Source organism: Taurulus bubalis (genome assembly GCF_910589615.1).
Source record: "Taurulus bubalis genome assembly, chromosome: 14".
NCBI classification, from domain to species: domain Eukaryota; kingdom Metazoa; phylum Chordata; class Actinopteri; order Perciformes; family Cottidae; genus Taurulus; species Taurulus bubalis.
This window is the reverse complement of record NC_136602.1, coordinates 8,342,455-8,362,508: the sequence shown is the minus strand read 5'-3', so window position 1 is coordinate 8,362,508 and position 20,054 is coordinate 8,342,455. Positions and strand designations below refer to the sequence as shown.

The 20,054-nt window shown below is 40.7% G+C and overlaps 1 protein-coding gene across 1 annotated transcript in view; it reads left to right on the top strand.

The window, feature by feature from the left end:
• Positions 1-2,429: 2,429 nt before the first annotated feature.
• The window catches only part of phactr2 (phosphatase and actin regulator 2), a gene marked incomplete at both ends in the record, with an annotated part of 33,864 nt that continues 16,239 nt past the window's right edge, over positions 2,430-20,054 (top strand). The window contains one exon of the mRNA XM_079229482.1: positions 2,430-2,565. Coding sequence (XP_079085608.1) covers positions 2,430-2,565 — 136 coding nt within the window. The remainder of the gene's footprint in view (positions 2,566-20,054) is intronic.

The following is a 20,054-nucleotide window of genomic DNA, read 5'->3' as shown; positions in this document are numbered from 1 at the left end:
CACTGCAGTCTTGTTCAGGGTAACCTCTGCTATGTCAAATATTACTGTACAGTTTTGGAGAAAAGTGAATTCAAAGTCTGCCTCAATTTCCTAATGATATTCACAATTTCACAATATCACAATATTCAAACAGCTATAAAAACATATCCTTAGGTTTGTATATTGAAATTCCACTGCAGTACTGTTCAGGGTGACCTCTGCTATGCCCATTAAGACGTCATATAATTTTACGTAGACATTATCGAATTGATTGTCGAAATTGAGAATCGACACATTAAGCTTAATGGAAGCGTTTGTCTTTTTAGTCATTTTGTACAAAGACACATTAATTGTTATATTGTTAAGGTTCGGCTTTGGCTGGGCCCAAGCGCAGACACGGGGACGTCAAGGTAGGGTGACGGAATGGACTTTATTTACGAAACACAGGTGATTTGGGTAATGCATGTTGAGCGGTGAAGTGATGCCGCGGCTGGGCAGGAATGCAGGCACGGAATCCTGGGCACAGGGAACAGGAGTTAGTAACAGTCAAAAACAATGTAAAGCATAAGCGCAGTCTAACTCTAAGAGGGCTAAGAGAGGCCCAGAGTCAACATAATAATTGAAATGGTGAAATAATCTGGCAACTGGAGAGATGGAAGCCAGGGGTATTTAACAGGAAGGATTTGATGAGATGACAGGTGCTGGAGATGATGTGCAGGTGCTGTAAGCCACACCCACGGCACGCACAAACACACGTAACAGAGACCAACAGGAGACACGGGACACATGGAAAAATCCCAAAAGGACCGGACTATATCTAAAAAGAGCCCAAAAACCACAAGAAACACTGTTTGTTGATCAAATCAATCAAAAATCAAATCAATCAAAAATCATTTTTTTTGATCCGTTCAAGTTGTATCTTATTGATCTGCAGGCAGTCAGCATGAAACCACCTGTTGCATGCATCACACTGAACCTGAAAAAGAAAAAATGAAACAATTTAATTTGAGAAAGAGAGACTTTCAAAACATGAATTCACCCCAAACGCAAATAGCATCTATTTGCAATTTTTCATTTTCTAAACAAATGTTACATTTTATTGTCATGTTCATTGCTTGTAAAATGTTATTTTGATTGACTGACAATCAACTATAGCACAGGTACTATTTGAATTTTACAGCTGCCATGGTACAAATGCAAATAAAATAGCAAGGCAGAGTACATGGACATAACCGAGTGGCTCGGATGGACAATAATGTTTATTTGTCCTATGTTTTTTTTAATACACACATTCCTCAAATTTTTTAACAAAATAAACCATTTTGTTTGCATTTCCAAGATTAAAACAAGGGGTGTCCCAATGGCGGAGGGGTGAACCGCGATTATTTATATGACTCTGGATGGTGACTTTTGTTACATAATGTTCCAATTCTCTCTCTACCCCCTCATTTCCTGTCCACTGTCAATTAAATCTTAAAAATGCCAAAACTAAAACGTAGGTCCACAAATCAAATGAATTAAAACAACACATTACCCATTCAGTGACTGGAGGCCCCGGAGTGGGTGGCTTTTTTGCCGAACACATGGCACACTGTTTCGATGTCAAAAACTAATGAAAAGAATTATAGAAATGTTAGATCTTTTGTAGTACAATATCACAATATAAATTAATATAAAGAAAAGCTGTCACATACCTGATGCGCAGAGTAATTCAAGTGCCATGTTTTGTCGTTCCTTAAGAATGTTGTCCAATTGTCCAAAAGCAGAGGTCCCTCTGAACAAGACTGCAGTGGAATATCGATATACAAACCTAAGGATCTGTTTTTATAGCTGTTTGAATATTGTGAAATTATGAATATCATTATGAAATTTAAGCAGACTTTGAATTCACTTTTCTCAAAAACTGCACAGTAATATTTGGAGGCCATGCACATGGACATAGCAGAGGTCCCCTTGAACAAGACTGCAGTGGAATTTGTATATACAAGTCTATGGATCTGTTTTTATAGCTGTTTGAATATTGTGAAATTGAGCTGGCCCCCTTACCGTAACACCTTGAATAGAGGTGCATTTAGAATTGCAACTGAGGCTCACTCGGCACTCCTCCTTAGAACACTTAAAATGTTATCTGATCAGGTTGAGCATGCAGACACCAATACAAGTCCTGACTTTGTAGTCGGATCACATTTCTAAGTAATTGTATGAGCAACCTGTCTTTCGCAGAAGATGGGCGGTAACAAACAGAAACACACACACACACACACACACACACACACACACACACGCACACACACACACGCATGCTTTTTGTTCTGCTGCAGAAGAACAGTGTGAGCGGGAGGAGTGATAGTCAGATTGCTGCGGGTGTCAATGAGGGTCACATTGATGGCTTCTTGACACTGTGGTTCTGCCACCCCTATCCCGTCTGCGGGCGCACAGAGGAGGCGAAGATGGAGGTGGAGGAGAGGGACTCCCACCCGGAGATGAAGCACTTTACTCTGTGGCCTCTCCCCAGGTTGCGCTCCCTCAGCGACACCTCCGGATTTCGCTCCAGAGTGCTGTTCAGGCTCCGGGGAGCCCGCTCAGGTAGGAAAAACCAGAAACTGAGATTGAAAAGTTCTAATAGTATAAAATCAAAGTGTACATACATGTGTACTCAATGTATGTTACGTGTGTGTGAATTAGTTTGAACTATTAATTACATCAAGGTCTTTTTTTTGTAGGTTAAGTGTCAAACTGCTGTTAAAAGAAGAAACCCTTCCACAGGCATTGTATGACTTTGGCCACGGTGTTAACCCACTGTGCATCCGCAGCGTCTTACTTAAATGTCACTGTCACCGTGTTGCTGCTTTGAGGCCTTTGGCTGTGGAGGCTTGTATTGTTTCAGTGGTTAGAACCACTTCCTATCCGCCTGTCTTCAGTTTTAAGCCTCAAGCTCAGCCTGCAGTGCATGGTGCTCTCACCCGACCAACCACTCTGACTTTTACTGAAGGCATGAAGTTTATTAATATACTGCTTTTGCATGAGGGCTGTCTTGCTCTGCAGCCCGACTTGTTTATTATAACATTTCGGTAATACTCATATTATAAGTTGCAGTCATCTTGCTGGTCTTCAGCTGCAGGAAGTGTTCTGTGTTTGTGGTTTGAGTTATAATTACAGGAAATAATCATGAGTGAAGCAGTTAGGAGATTAGATGTCCGAAGTTGTTTATGTCTTCTGTCGGTTTTGGATTTTGAGCTTTGGGGTTCAAACCGTCTCAGAGTAACTTGATTTAGCCAGAAAATTAAACACTATATGTATTGTTATATCCATGTATAATCCTCCATTTTTTGCATAGTTGTATGTATGAATTGAAAGTACAATTTTAGATTTCACTGAAATACATTCACACAAAAAAAGTACACAAATGTACAGTGTTGTAATGTTCAGTGAAAAGAACAGTTTGTAGATCAAGCAACAGGGGGCGCTACTTCACTATGTGCATTAAAATGGCACCTCACTTATGTGTAACGCTGTTATATTTTTCACATCCATCCCACAGGGTGAAACTTCAAAAGGAGTCAGATTTGGACAGAGGGAGAGCATAATGCTATGTTAATAATGCTAGATGCTAAACTGCCAATATAAAAACAGCGATTCTCTCTGAAAATAAAGTGTATGAATTACAGCACATTTATAAACGTAAAGGTCGTATGATGAGATATTTCTCTTGCCCAAAGAAAAATGTGGGGAAAAAAATCACCAGAATAAATAAGTTGAAGGGAGGGCTGTCATTTTCATGTATTTTATTTGTTTAGCAAACTCTTAGAAAACATGAGACTAACAAGGCAATGCAGCCCACAGACTTGATAACAAGTAAACAGTCAGTATTCATTATTTCTTTACTTCTGTTTCTATCATGGATATGGAGAACTCAAGTCACTGATTAACTTTGATCTTTTAACGCTTGTGCATTTACGTGCAATAAACCCACTTGTAGCAGCAATCATCACTCCACTATTATCTCTATATGCCATTGCAAATTATTTTGATGATTTTAGAAGCAGTTATTGCATCTTAAAAATGTGTTAACCTATTTGTGCCATAATATTATTACCAATATAACATCAGCATCGACACAAAAGTGTGCAGAGGAGGATATTCCCCCTCAAACATATTTAAGTTGTAATCAAAACTTGAAACATATTGAGTTTCAACTCTGCTTTTTGACTTTTGCAAACAGCATTTAACAAAAGTAATCTCAATACAACTGCCCCATCTCCTGATGAAGATCATGTGATATGACTGAAAGCTCCAGAACAGCTATTGAGTAGACCATGTGGTGAGATTTATGCAAAACAAGATTATTATTGTTTATATTCTAAAGATTACGTTGAAATGTGTGTTGAGTTAGTGATGGTTTGTAATGCTATTTTCCATTGCTATTCTAATATAAGAATATGATACCTTAATGCGTGTCTCCATATGAACTTGAGCACTCAATTTTTGATAATGTGTAGGCTGAGATGCTCTTTGCCATCTGTTGTAAATAGCATGCTGTCCTCCGGATGGGCGCTGTATCGCTCTTGTAATTACACAGGCAGAGACAAGAAGAGAAGAGAAGGGATGAAGACAAAAGAGGGTGGAACAAAAAGGAGCAGAAAATGAAAGGATGGCCAATTGATGACAGAATCAATGACAAAAGACAACAATCAGGGACCGAAAGAGAAGAGGGAAGAGAGTCAAAGAGGAATTAGAGGAGACATGTTTTTGTGGGGATGAGGGAATGGTGAAAACAGTGTTGAGCAGAGAGGAGGCAACAAGGGTTGCAAGGACAGGATGATTAAGGAGGAGGAGAGGACAGATGAAAGGCTGAGGAGAAGAAGAGGACAGCAGAGGAGTGTCCGCTTGCTGGTACACTGTGCGTACTCTCCTCGAAATAACATTGATTACAGACCCTTTTAGTCTGCAATAACTACTTGTTAAATGTACTGTAATGCGGAGAGCGGCCCGCCCCCTTCACTGCAAACTCACAGTCTATCCTCAGCCACTGTGGGAGCTGCTGTAACAGCCACCGGCAGACCCCAAAAGATCTGGTGTATAAAGGCCTATACTTATAATCATTATCACCACCTTCAGCTGTTGCTTCAGAATGTCAAATTAGAGTGTGCGAGAAACATTAAGGGTTCACCAAAGGTATTACAAATCATTCTGAACACATATTTCAAGACAGATGTTAATTGTCATGACAATCTCTTCAAGTTGTCGGGACATTTCACTCAACCAACTTCATCCTCTGCGGGCCATGAATGTTAAAACTTTTGTTTTGATCCATTTGGTAGCATATGAGATATTTCCGTCTGAAACTCACTTGACATCCAAAGAGCCACGTCACTAGCGTGGTTAAAAGTAACCTTATTTAAAGGTTCAAAATCACATCTCTAATAATTCTCTCACGTAATCAATAGCCAATTTTTACGAACTATCGCTTTGGATACAACTGGGCTGTGATAGTCACACATGGATGGACGTCACTGTTTTACATCCCCATACACATAAAGGTCACTTTTGCTGGAGGCATGCGTGTGATTAACTTCTGAAAACAATGTAAAATAAAGAACAAAGGGAAATGGCACCGGTACTTTGAGACCAGGGGGAAGAGCTTTGGCAAAATGCACGACAGACTTTAAATTACGCTTTAGATAATCATGAAAAAACATCAACGAATTATTGTGGCGATAGGTTTAGAACATTTGGGCTGAAGCTTTGCTGTCCCAGTAACAGCTGACACGTTTTCAGTTTATTTCTTCCCAAATAGGTTGTATAGCTTAACACTATGAGCTCTTTGGTATCGGGCAATTATTCGGCTATAGTTTTTTCCTGCTCCAAACTATCGTTGTTATTTTACCATGTGTGGGCATGTTTTCACGTTCAAGTCACAAAGTCCTATAGGCCGTTGTATCTGGCGGGAGCGAAAGAGCAACTTGTAGAAAGTCTTCAGCAGCAGGAGGTCGAGGTGGATGGACGGCTCAACCAAACAGACTTCTACATGTGAAACCGCAGTTAGTTTCCTGTTTCCAACTGACATTTAACAATGGTTTATTTTAATCATGCCCATTGTCGTCTCCTGGCCTTAACCTTGCGTGTCTGTGCCTCAAGTCAACAGCACCTCAACCACAGTAGTGTGACATCATAAAGCCCTATTTCCTTTGTTTGGGAGGTCACAGAGCAAGTGATGTCTCTGTGTGTTCCGCTAAACGACAATTACAAACGGATTTTATGATCTAATTAGCAGCACCTGTTGCCCTGAAGCTACACCACACAATGGCAGCAGACAACAGGTGATTGTAATAAGATAATTAAGGTGATTGCATAATGACAGACAGCTGGGTCTTCATCTTTCAGTTGGCTGAACACATGGAGGCCAATATTTGAACAAAACAGACTTTCTCTTTTTTCTCTCTCTCTCTCTCTCTCTCTCCTTATCACACTCTCGGAGTTGCACCTGGTCGTCTCTGCCTGTTTTTTTCGGTGGCATGTAGGTGTTGTTCTCACATTTAACGGTGAGAAATAAGGGTTAGACTGCATGTCTTTTTAAATACCTTGTGAAGTATAGGCACTTTTGTGGTTTTCCATCTACTTCATGTCTTGTGTGTGCGATCGTGCGTGCGTGGGTGTTGTTGGAGTTGATGAGCCAGTTGTTTTTCTTCTCGCTTGCTGTGAGCAGTTTGGTTGGACTGCATCAAAAGTTAAAGTCTCACTTTCTCTGTTGCTCTCACCCTCCATCTGTCTATCAGTAACTCTGCGCGGTTACTTGCTCAGCCTTTAACTCTATTAATATGTGTCAACGCTACACTGCACAGCCTCAAACAATGCTGTGTGTACAGTAAGTGTATGTGCGTAATGGAAATGTAATTAACGCTTAAAACTGCTGTTCAAAAAAAAGTATGTGAAAATGGAGACATTATGGACAAAAACCGGAAACATAAGTATGTAAGCTTTTAGATTTTTACACGTAAGATAGAGGCGGTGAGGATAAGTTAAAGTGGGAAGTTAAAAGGGAAAAGAATAAAACTAGAACTTCAGTACAACAATGATAATGATAGCAGCTGCTTGTATGTGCTCAATAAAGTAATGGTTGTGTAGACATAATGTCTTCAATAAAGAACAGGAAATTAAAAATCGACTGCGATTGATTCTCAAATAGCAGTCTTGTGCTATAGAGCGAGCTGCGGGATCCCGTCACTGACATACAGATTACATATTTACAATGTTGAGTGTGCGTGCCATAAAAACAGAGAGAAAATGACCATCTATCTTCCTCTTTCTCCATCATTGATTTATACCTCTCTTGTCTCTGTTAGGGTTTATATTGATGTATTTAGCGTTGTGATTTTTACTGATGTTGTGTTTTATGATCCATGGGTTAAATTTATTTGATCATTGCACAGTCACTGTGGCACCATGGCCTTCAGGTGTGTCCTCCATTCAGCAGTTTGTATTTAAAGCCCCTGAAAAACTGAATTATTTCTCCACAATATTGAATATTGTGCTGCCAAGAAACAAACAAGGTTAAAAGAAAACACAACGTTATTTTATCGTCTCAAAGCCCAACTAATGTGCTTATCAAGACAGCAAAGCACACGTTAAACCAGAAACAATAGCTTGAAAGGAGAAATAACCAAAAGTGTTATTGTCATGGAAGAAAACTGTATATAATGTTATTAGGTGAAAGAACTGATGTATTACTGAAAAGATTCAAATGTACAAGCACTGAAAAAGTTGTTCCATGATCTGCTGAATCAATTGGTCAGAAAAAGTAAAGTAGTAAAAAAATATATATATATATTTTGTGTGATGTTTTTTTTTGACTGAAATATGGTTAAAAGACCTTAAAATTAATGAATGTTGAGTAGTTTGCTTGCTTTGTTAGAATATCATGAGGTGCAGACCACCATGGCAGCAAGAAAAGTGTAACATTCAAAGAATCACTCGGTAGCTGGCCATGTTGCCGCCACTGGATCTGCACTTTAGAATTACATATAACAAACATGTCTTCTGTTTACCCCTTTATAGCGTATTGATAGTGTGGAGTCTGCTCACATCCGCTCACTGCACTAAAAACAGACAGGAAAGTGCCACATTGAAAAGTAAACACACTAAACATACAGCACACTACCTGCGTATTTGAAGCATCTCCCTTGTAATCTCTCTTTCTGTCCTCTCCCCTCCTCTCCTTATGTCCTACGTCACTGTGGGACATCAACACGAGAGTGAGAGTGAAAAAAAGAAAGGGTTGAGACTGGAGCCAGACAGAAGCCAGAGGAAGCAGGAAAAACTTAGCATGCAGGGAGATGGAGATTAGGAGGGAGAACGAGGAACTGAGATGGAAACAAACATTAACTTTTAATGCTCTTTATTGGAGAGAGGGGAGGCAGGAGGGAGGGATGGATGGAGGGATGGAAGGAGGGAGGAGGGGCAAGTGAGGAGCAGACATTGGAGAGAGAGAGGGGAAGTAGACAGCGGGGGAGAGAGAAAGGGAGGCGAGAGAGAATAGGAGAAGAAGGGAGACAGTGAGAGAGAGAGGAGGGGGAGTCAGTCGGGGGAGGGAGGGAGGAGAGTGGTGGTGTGTCGGGAAGAAGCAAGGATCAATTCATACTGCTGATAATATTCCCCGGGTCAAGTCATGGAACATGACGGTGAGTTTTCTTCTCATATAATTAACTGGATCTTTTTCTTTCTGCATGTGTTGGCGTTCTGTGTCTGTGTTAATGTAACACACTGCATCGTGGACACGGAGACAGGTTATTTCCACCACTTGCTCTTCCCTTCTCACACTGTCCTTATTTGTTTGTCACACACACACACACACGCGCGCTGTACATCCTCAGCCTGTATTATGTGAGTTATGAAGCAGCCTGCCTTCAGTGTTTAATTTGAAGTTTGCTTCGTAAAGACCACTCAGTTAAGCAAATAAAAAAGGGGGCATAGTGCATTTAAACATGCACATCAGTCAGTATTGCTATAGCTTTGACTAAATACAATGAGTATCTGACGTTTGTTAGAGATCATTTGTCAGGTTGCTTCTTTGCAGTGATTCATACATCTGAAATAAATCTGTGCTATATATCAATGACAATAACAACAACAGGGTCATGCATAATGTACAGGAACACTACTTTAAAGACACTAGCAACAGCCCTGTGTGCAATATTAATAAGATGCTAATGCTGCAAGTAGAACACTTAATAACATTAAGGTTGGCTATATCTTCACTTAACCAGGCTTCTGGTGTGCCGTGAGAGCCAGTTTTGCTGCTGATATGATGATGAATACTTATGAGACCATGATGAGTGGTTGTGCAACTTTAAAAGCAATTATAGTTTTTTTGTAAGTCTGCCCACAGTTGCGTTATAGCGTTGTAGTTACTTTTATTACACAAAGCAATGGCAGGACGTTTATTGTTAATATTTCTACAGAGGAAAGAAAAGGTTAATAATTCCAGGACGGCTCGACTGGTGCAGCCATCTTGGGTGCATGATACTATTACACTAAATGGCAATGATACGTCAGTGCATTGGTTGGTGTCATACTCAGCTGGAGGAGGCAGGCAGGCTATATCGGGCCTATGTTATGTCATATAGTTTAATCACAGTTTGCAGAGGTTTTCCGAACACATCAGTGTTTCTATTTGTTAATAAAGAAAGACATACATTTAGGGCAGAGATAATGTTTAGACTCCAGTTGTTGGTTTTCATTCTCTGTTGTTGTCTTGGGTAAGCTTTTCAGCAATAAATCCACTTTAATCCGCACTCCTTTGTGTGCGTGTGTGTGTGTGTGTGTGTGTGTGTGTGTGTGTGTTTTTGTCTCTGGTCCGTGAACTGAATGGTTACATGACAAATCTTCGCTGTTGTGTGTTTGTGAAACAGCATTTTGCAAGGCAAAGCAGCATCTGGGAGTGTGCACACTTGCATTTTGCCTGTACTGTGATTAACCAGATGGTTAGAGACCGAGAGAGAAGCTGTGTGTGTGTGTGTGTGTGTGTGTGTGTGTGTGTGTGTGTGTGTGTGTGTGTGTGTGTGTGTGTGTGTGTGTGTGTGTGTGTGTGTGTGTGTTGATTGTGTCATATTTTGTGTGAGTGTGTGTTCAGGAGGCAATGTAAGGTCAGGCGAGACGATGTAATGTGCTTATTAGCATGTGGCCATTTGACTTATTTACGCACTTTGGAGAAGTTTGCCTTCAGATAGCTAACCATAGCTAACCTTGCTTAGGTTGAGGAAAAGATCATGGTTGGGTTAATGAACCCTTCCGGCAGGAAAAGTCCTGAAGGCAAAATTCCCCATGTGCGTTATTTACCAGTGCACATTGCAGTCTGCACTAATTGGAGACACTGGACACTTTTGTCATGGATACAGTCTAATAGAAGCTCTTCAACTCTCTGCACAAACTGAATTCACTATTTTTTGAATAATAATAATAATAACTAATTTTGAATTCACATTATTCTCTTTGAGAATAATGAAGGATACACCTAACTGCAGTTGAAAAAACTAATATTTGCGAGACTTGCCCTGGTACAACAACATACTTGTAGCTTGGCACATGGATCTCCTTGGTTTGACAGGTAGGTCTGTATGACTCACTCAGATATCCTTGTGTTAATGCATTGATTTACTGAATGGCTTAATGGCATGTTGTATCATTTTTTTTGATCTTGGCTGGTAAATCTTCCATTGTTGTTCACAATTGTACACATGGGAGGAATGTGTCAAAACCTGCTGCCCCAAAAGCAGCAACACTATCAACCAGTGGCCACTTTAAAAGCCTCGTTGAGTCCCCATATGAGTCATAACAGCCACACTTCACAACTAGGCAAACTTAACTGACTTTCTTAGGAGCTATTTTTATTTTGTTCCGATGTGACTCCCATATATCTGTACAGATGAATCTGTATTGATACATTTAGGCTGCTGTTTGTTTACGCTCCCAGTTCCCTGTCCTCTTGTGGCCTCCAGTCACACCCTTCTGAAGCACAGCCATGGCTTATTTATAAAAACACACAGTCTGTGATCTGATGTAGCTATTATATTTTCTCTCTGCTGTGGCCTTTATTCTGCGGTTATTATTAAAGACCCCACACTACAATATCAATCTTTCATCCATCTCTTTCTGTCCCTGTCTCTTTCTCAGTCTCTCTTGAGCTCGCTTTATCTTCGGCTCTCTGGCTGCCTGTCTGGCAGGATGTCAACTATTGATTTATACAGGCAACATTAAAGCAATGATGCCGGCTCATGGGTTGTGCCAAACAGAATACAACAAACAGGAGATCAGGTTTCAGACGAGCTGGCTGGCATATGTGAAGAGGAAGAGAAATGACAGTAGTAGCCACTACTGTATCGTTGCAACCAAAGACTGTACAGTTAATGATATGAGGTAAACACTTTTTGAATCTGGATGCACAGGGTTGTAGAGTTGGAGAGAGGGAACAGAGTCGTGTTTGTGAGGAGGACAAATTGAATATTGGTTGGTTTTAGGTACAGGCTTTCCTTTCACTGTGAGCAGTTGGATCAGGTGCAGGATCTAAAAAAAACAGAAAGTTACCACTTTACCTTATTACCAGCAGCCACAAGCATTGTAATTCCTGCACACAGTTGAGTATCAGTCAGTAGTTCATATTTGGTGGCTGCACTGCAAAAACAGGAAGAATGTCAGACCTAAAATTTCCCAGTTGAGGCCCCCGAAAACTAACAAATTGTAATAAAATTGCTACAACATTCAATATGTATGACTCAATAAACAACAAGTCCTTGAATTCCATTTTCTTGTTGCACCGTCTTCTTCTGCAATGGTTTAGTATTAGCGCCACCAACGGTTTTGTTACTTGTATAAAAGTAACATATGGAAATGTGCATTAATTCACATTTTCTCTTGCTGAATTTGGTGGGAAACTACAGGAAGACGTTTTCAGTAATAAAAAAAAAAAAGAAAGTTCATAATGCTGGAGCAACATCAAATGACATAAATCCCCCACACACTAAAGCATTATCAGTGCATTTTACAGGTCATTAACAATCCCAACTATGACACATATGACATGTATTTGACAGACTTCACAGTGCCACTGTATGATGATACCTCCCTGGTTGTGTACTGAGACCATTTAAGAACAAAGTAGTTATTCTCCTGTATAGCAGAGCCTGGTCCTTGCAGAGTCACACTTGACTGTTATGACAGCTTGGTACAGACTGTTGTGGTCCACAGAGATCCCGTCCCTCACTTTTGAAAAGTCGAGCTACTCCACGCAGTAACTGTGCTCCTTTCTTTTTTAGACAATCACTGAACGGTCACGAATGCACAAGACACTTTTGCAAATCGGCCCAAATGACACACACACACACATGCGCGTAGACCCCCTGTCCTTTGCCTATGACAATATTATGAGACTGGCAGTACCTCAGTTTAATGAATAAATCAAGTGGATGGGAGAAAGTAGCACTTAAACAATTATTACCCCCTTGTTCCGCTGAGGCTACTACTTAATATTTGATGACTCCTTTCCTTTCTTCTGGCCCTCCTGCTCCTCTCCTGTCCTTACTTTCGCTGTTCCGGTCAATGAAAAGGTCAGCTCTCATCAGCTGATCTCTGTTATTTAGTGTCAAGACAAATGGGACCCGGCTCCTAAAAAGTGTCACTTTCCAATACTTAATGCGGGTGTCCTCTTGACTTTGAGTGTTTCCCCAAAGAGTTCCATTTTGGATATTGTATTCTTGCACAGATTTACAGTAAAAGCATCAGATTGATCTAAACTCAATCCAGAGGGAGCTCTTCCCTGACTTTTGTTTGATCAGTAATTGAAAGGCATTAAGAGGTTGAAGCAGTGGAAACCAGAATGGTCAATAGTGACCAGAAGGTCCCAAAGAAAACATGCCATCAAACATGTTATCGTTCTATCTTTGGATTGTCTGTGGAAAGGCTTTGATTTTCTTGTCCCTTTCTCTTTGTGTGTCTCTTTCACACGTTCACGCATGGACTTTTGATCATCAGGTCAATATCTTAAAGTGAACATACAGCAAATACAAGGTATACTGAGTCCATGGAAAATAAGAGTCTGAAATGGTGGAATTATTGTTGAATGTCATTTTCTACCTTATTTAGAAACAAGTTAAAGAAACCCTTACCACTACTGAAAGCATTATATGAATTTAACACAGATTGAAAATAAAAAGAGATGAAACTAAAATGTTGTTAACAACAAAATGCGGTCATGTTTACCCCATAATTTCGGAAACTCTCGTGAGATGGTTCAAGTTTGACATTGACCTAATGGGTAAAGTTAGGATAGGTCGTCGAAAGTGAGTCTTGTCAGAGTTTTTCCAAGTTTTGGCAGTTTGCTCCCAGAAAACAACCCGACCTGCAGCCGGGTGGAACAACACAGACTTGAACATAAAAAATATACAATAAAAACATGCGAAAATATATGCGAAGAAACTATTAGACAAGCTGACATCAAACTAAATGAAAGCGTATCATTAAACTTGAAGCACAGCCAACTGAATCATCAATTAACCATTGTGAATTTAACAATTCAATGTCGTGAAAGACCAAATCCTGTCTTAGACCTGGTGCTTTGAGTATTTACAATGGTCCTTTAACACACGCGTATCCTCCAACACATTCAGCATGCGTCGCTGATACATCAAGTTAATGACATTATCTCCCAGTCAATACTAATGCAGTCACTTCCCTCTGTTAACTTTACTAAGTACTTCCACCCTCCACCTCGTCACTGACTTCCTTCCTGTCTCAATTATCCACTTTCATCTCATTAGCTAACAACAGTCCTGTACGACTGTGGCCGTCATGGCAGCTCCCAGGTGTGAATGTGTACATGGATTAGTGTATACAAACAAACGTGGATGTGAAGCATTTGTTTCGAGTTCTGCAGCAATCCAAAGCAAGAATGTGCTATCTTACTGTATGATTATATGATTATATACACGCTGACTCTGTTGCTTCTTACACTTTAATGACTGAGTGGAGGAAAGAAGGGGTGTCCAATGGACAAGGAAAGGTTTTACAATAAAAATCAACAAGAGTTAATGACAAATCCTCTTTAGTCATTGGAGTTGTGTTGAAACACTAGATGGCAGTCTTGTCTTTAAACTGTGTCTGTGTGTGTGTGTTTGGGCATGTTCTGATCTTGTGGGGACATAAGTCTGACACATTGTGGGGACTGGCCTTTTATTAGGACAACATGCAAGTCCCATTAATGTAAATCATTACATGTGTGTGCGATGACTTGATTTAAGGTTAGGTTTAGGTTTAGGTTAAGGATATGGTTAAGAGTAAGGTGGGTTTAGTCTAAGTTATGGTTAGGATAAGGGTAACTCCTCAGGAAATGAATGCAGGTCAATGAAATGTCCCCAAAAGTTATGAAAACCAAACTGCATGTGTGTAAGTGTGTGTGTGTGTGTGTGTGTGTAAGTGTGTGTGTGTGTGTGTGTGTGTGTGTGTGCACTGACTGCTGTCTGACTGTCCAATTTAGTCAAGCTGGGGTTTGAAAGACCTCTACTGACACTCTGTGGACAGTAACAGATACTTTTTATCTCTCTCTCTCTCTCACGCACACACGCACACACGCACACACACACACACACACACACACACACACACACACACACACACACACACACACACACACAGACACACAGACATACACTAGTTGACTCCCATCCTGAGAGTCTGGGGCAGGAGTATTTGGTTAGTCGTCAGAGAGAAGTGGTGAGAGCTTGAATGTCTAACATTACACAGATATTATTTATCTGTCTTGCCATCAACAGATTTAAAGTCTGTGCTCACCAACCTTGACAGATTTCAGCCTTTGTTCTCCATTGACCTCCTCCAAGCTAGATTCAGGGTTCACTGTCATTTCCTTTTTTCTAAATAAATCGCCTCCCCCGGCAGAGCTCGCTGCTCATCTGGAGCCACAGACACTGTCCAGACCCTCAGCTGATTTATTCATCATGGACTGTGAGCTTAATTTATCGTGCCGCAAGTTTGTCGATTCTGATCCGACAGATATCTTTAAATGTTCAATTTTAAAGCCTATGTTCTATGTCTATGATGCAACAGTTATCATAGTGGCACTGAAACCAAAACAAATAAATTTTCTCTTCATTTCTCTCCTCTTCTTCTTCTTCTTCTTCTTCTTCTTCTTCTTCTTCTTCTTCTTCTTCTTCTTCTTCTTCGCATAAAAAGGCTTTGGGACATGCCATTAAAGAATCATGTTGTAATAAAAATAAAATGACACAGAAATAGGGTTTGAAAAGATAAAATAAAATAGAAAGTATCCTTAAATATAACTGGATCAGGAGAATGAAAATAATCTGCTTTTATTGGTTGTATATGATAATGAACTAAATATCTTGAGGCAATTTAATGGCATCATCTTGGGCTTAACCTTGTTCTGAAAATGTATCAAGCAAACGATTGATTGACAAAATAATTGTTTGAGCATTACAGACCTTTTTACTCGAACAACCATCACCCCACCGTCCCTTCTTATCCATCCCAGCTTCACCGGATAAGAATGGAGGTCCATTTGTAGATCTATGTGATATCCAGACATTTGCAGGTCTGCACCACCAGCTGTACAGTCTATAGTCTGCACACACACCAACTTATATTTGCTCTTTAAAAGCTATAGTCAATTATTGAAAAAAGTGCACACATCTTATTAGCTCATGTGTAAGTACCAATACAGCAATGTAAACTACTTAACTACAAGTAAAAATCCAACTTAAGTAAAAATACAGGAGTTATCAGCAAAACGCATGTATTGTTCTGCTGAAAAATATCTGCTCTCAATTAACATTTATACAAAGTGACACTAAAACCAAAAAGTTCTTATTCCTTTCTTCATTTTCATTTATTTAATATGACATTACTATAGCTTAGATTAAAAATACTCATACGTCAATGTGCAAGCATCCTTTTCCTTTTGTTGCTGGCTAGAGTGGAGCTACTTTATCCACGTTATAGGTCACTATGGTTTCCAACCCAGGATTCAGTCCCTCCTAAAGGTCACGATGTACATTTGAGGGGTCATGATGAGATGATTAATGGGAGAAGGAAATAAGAAAAACAAAGTTCTGCTACAAAGAAAATAGTTTTCATGACTGAAAATATTCTCTCTCTTTGCTTTTTTTGTTAAATAATGGCGTATTTGACCTTTGTTTGGGGCCTCAAACTGTTATTTAAACGAAACCATCTGAGAAGTGTAGGGGGGAACCCACTCTATATATCTGATCAGCTTTTCTAAGGGGTCACAAATCAAATGGTTTTATTTCATAGCATCATTATTTTATGACGTAAACAGCATCTGTCAAATAAAATAACACTATCTCCATTTGCAGAGTAGAAGTATAAAGCAGAAAAATGGTTCCTCACACGTGTACTTCTGATTTTGAACGCAGAGCTTCTACTTGTAGTGGAGTGTTTTTGTACATTGTGGTATTGCATATTGTAATAATAATAATAATTCCTCCATCACTGTGTAAACCAGTGTCTGAAGGTGTCGGACCTCTTCCCCCTCTTACCCCAGCAGAGCCTCTAATCTCCAGCGAGTCATGAGAGGCATTCTTCAGCTGCTCACAGAAGGGGGAGGAGGAGGAGGGGGAGGAGGAGGGAGGGGAAGTTACGACGTAGTAGCAACTCAGTCAGTGAGTGAACCAAGTTTCCAGCGACTCAGCCATCCCGGTCTGAAACTTTGTTTTTTGAAATGAACTCACTCGGTGGCCGCGGAGGGGATTTAAGCGGCGAAAGAAGCCCCTGATCTGGTGTTTCTTTGGGAGGAAGAGGAGGAGGAGGAGGAGGGTGGAGGGGTGGTGGTGGTGTCGGTCCCGAGGAGCTGAATATGGGTCAGACCGCTGTGTCTGCTGTGTCTCAGCCTGCGAGCGGTGAGTGTGTGTACATATGGACGTGCCTCCCTGTTACCTCACACACACACACACACACACACACACACACACACACACACACACACACACACACACACACACACACACACACACACACACATTCCGCTATCTTCACTCTGCTCATATTTCTGCCCGGTTTTTCTTTGCAACATGTCTGTCGGATAGCTCACGGGAACTTCCTCCCAGTTGAACACACAACAAGGCGCTGAGCGGTTTCCTGCTAAAAGGAAGTGAGCCTCTCTCGCATCCTCTCGGTTTCTGAACGCATCGCCGGCTGTGCTGCTTGTGCTGCTGCCCAACTTTTGAGGCGGGGATGCGTTGTGCAACCACAGAGTTGCGCCGCCGCCGCCGATGTTGGATAATAAGGATGGCTTTGTTTAGTTAATATGAGTGTATGTGTTTTGCAACCAGTTTGACACGAGTCCAGATGAACGGCTTAGTTTGTTTTCCTCCAAGAGCCCAGAGGTCGACCCCAGGGCTCTGAAGCCTCGCTGCAGTCAAAGTAGTCTTACGTTTAACTCATAGTTAGGACCTTTTTATCAACCATAAACATAATATCAAAGTCTAGAAGTGAGCCTGCTGTCTTCGCAAGAAATATGACTTATAGTTTGGGTTTGAGAGGAGAAAAGCTTTATATTGTGTAGAGGCGCTGGAGCTCTCAGGACTACTAATGATTATTTTCCTGATTTGGTCTATTTAAATGACCATCAAATTGCCTTTTTTTTTATCCAACCAACACTTAAAATTCGACAAAATGTTCAGTATGAAATGATATACAATAGAGAGACACTTGAAGGCCTGGGACCACACAGTTGTTGCTTGAGAAATTACCTAGAAGATTCATTTAGAGCTCCAACTAACAATTTCCTTGTTGATTATTCTGCAGGTTATCTAATACATTTATTTATAAATGTAAAACCACATATTTAGGAAGCCCAAGGTGACATCTTCAAATGTATTGTTTTGTCTGACAAAAGTCAAAATTCTAAATATATTCAGTTCATTTTCACATGACAGAAAGAAAAAGCAACAAGCCCCCACATGTCTAATTATTTATTTGTTGATCTCTATTCAGATATTCTTTCCATATTTTTACTCATAACACTCCCAAAACCAACAATTCAAAAATAAAAACAAACAAAGTATTCTATCTTTTTTAATATATTCTTAATCTGAGTTCTTGTGACCGAGGGCCATGCCGGTTTGATTCCCACTGTCGATGTCAAGGGCTGTTCACCTGCAGTACAAAGTGAATGTCATTGACTGCAATTTTCCACCTGATGCAACAGAAAACCATCAATTCAACACACATCACATGCATTTGAATCACTGCTTTAGATGAATGAGCATTTGATTTTAGAGATTGTCGGATCTAAAACCATCACGAGTCCACTCCAATATGCTTTGGCTTCAGATTCTCCAGGTTCCAGAGAGATTTACACAGTTATTCCAAAAGATTTCCCCTACTTTTGGTGTTATAATGATGGCGGCAGAGCCTAAAGTATCACTCCAAAGTCTCCTAAATATAGTCGGGTGGGTTGAGACCTGATAAATCATAATTTTGCTCCGTTGCTGTTCGTAGTCTTCCTCAGCAAATGGAGTTTCCCGGTTGTCGTGTACATGAAAAGGTCGTCCAGCCTGTTATTGAAAAGAAACTAACGGATGGATGCATCATGAACTTCTTCACTTCCCAATGAAGAGTCACTGAAAGCCTTAAAAGAGAAAGTATGAGACTACATTAGCACAGGAGTGTGTGAGAACGTGCTGTACCTCCACGCTTACAAATAGACTTTTTTATTTGTCATCTGTAGTCCTTTGTCTGTCCGTGGGCCATAAAAGTAAACATTTCCCATTTGCTCACATTTTTTATGGGAACGCTTTCAGGCAGCGAGGCACAGGAAGAGACGAAGGACTCCGGATGAAAACAAAACTGGACCTTTTTTATGACGCTGTCAGCATTTAAAGTAAAGACTCAGACTGTTTTGTAGCACACTTAAGCCAACATGCATAGGTACCTGAGGCCATAATAATGATCTATACACGCTCAGCCTTGTGGGTTACATTACGATGCTGTGCTGTGCTCTAAATGCTGAATATACAGTCCTAAGAGCAGGAGGGGGAAATGGTCTGTCAGGGTCTTATTGAACGATCATTAATATAAAACTGATAACCTCTCAGCCCTGATGAGTTACGACTGTGCCTTAAAACACTGAAGCTGCAGTCTCCTCTTTGATTTCTTTTGGGCCTGTTGCTCCAGGCTGCTCTGAGTATCATGAGTTGCACAGCGCTGTGCTTTTCTGACCTACATTGGAGAAAAGTTTGGAAGGAATGACCCAAGTGTTAAAACATCAGCTAATGCCCAGCGTCGCCCCTCCCTCCTCCGCTCTCATCCAACACCTCTTTTTTTTTTGGCCATATTTTCTTCTGCTTTCCCTGCTAGTATTTGCCCTCCTCCTCCTTCCCACATTCTCTTTCCACCGCTCCCCTTCTCTGTCTCACCCTTCTCCTCTATTTTGTCCCTCTTTGCCTCTTTCTCCCTCTTCGTGACGTCCCCGGTGACTTGCAGCGAAGGAAGGAAGCCTCTCCCTTCCCCCTCCTCCTCCTCAACACATGTTCCAGCCATAACGTCTGAAACAAAAAAACATGCTGGCTGTCACAGCCCGGCTCTTAAAACGGTGACAAATACGAGAGAGACACGGGTACACTCAACAGATAAAGTCAATACGAGTCAAACAAATGGATGGGAGGAATCGGTTGCGCTGTAAAAACACAGAGGCGAAACCGAACAATGGTTTTGGGCGAGAGGAGATCTGCCAACAAACGACTGCTCAAGCTTTAATTCATGAAACCCAGCGGGCCCAGGTGTGTCCAATGCCACTGATTAGTCCTCTATCAGGTCTGCAGCCTTGGAGAAAAGCGGCACAGACACAGACAGAGGGGCCGCCACACTGGCTTTGTCACAAAACATCGCCACTTTAACCTTCACATCAGAGTGATTTATTTCTTTTTACAATTATTTAGTTGATGAGAAACAGTTCACTGACTCCTGGCTGCTTCATTGAGATGTCTGTCATGTCTCAAGTTGTGTCTTTTGATTCTCCCACTCATTTCCACAGC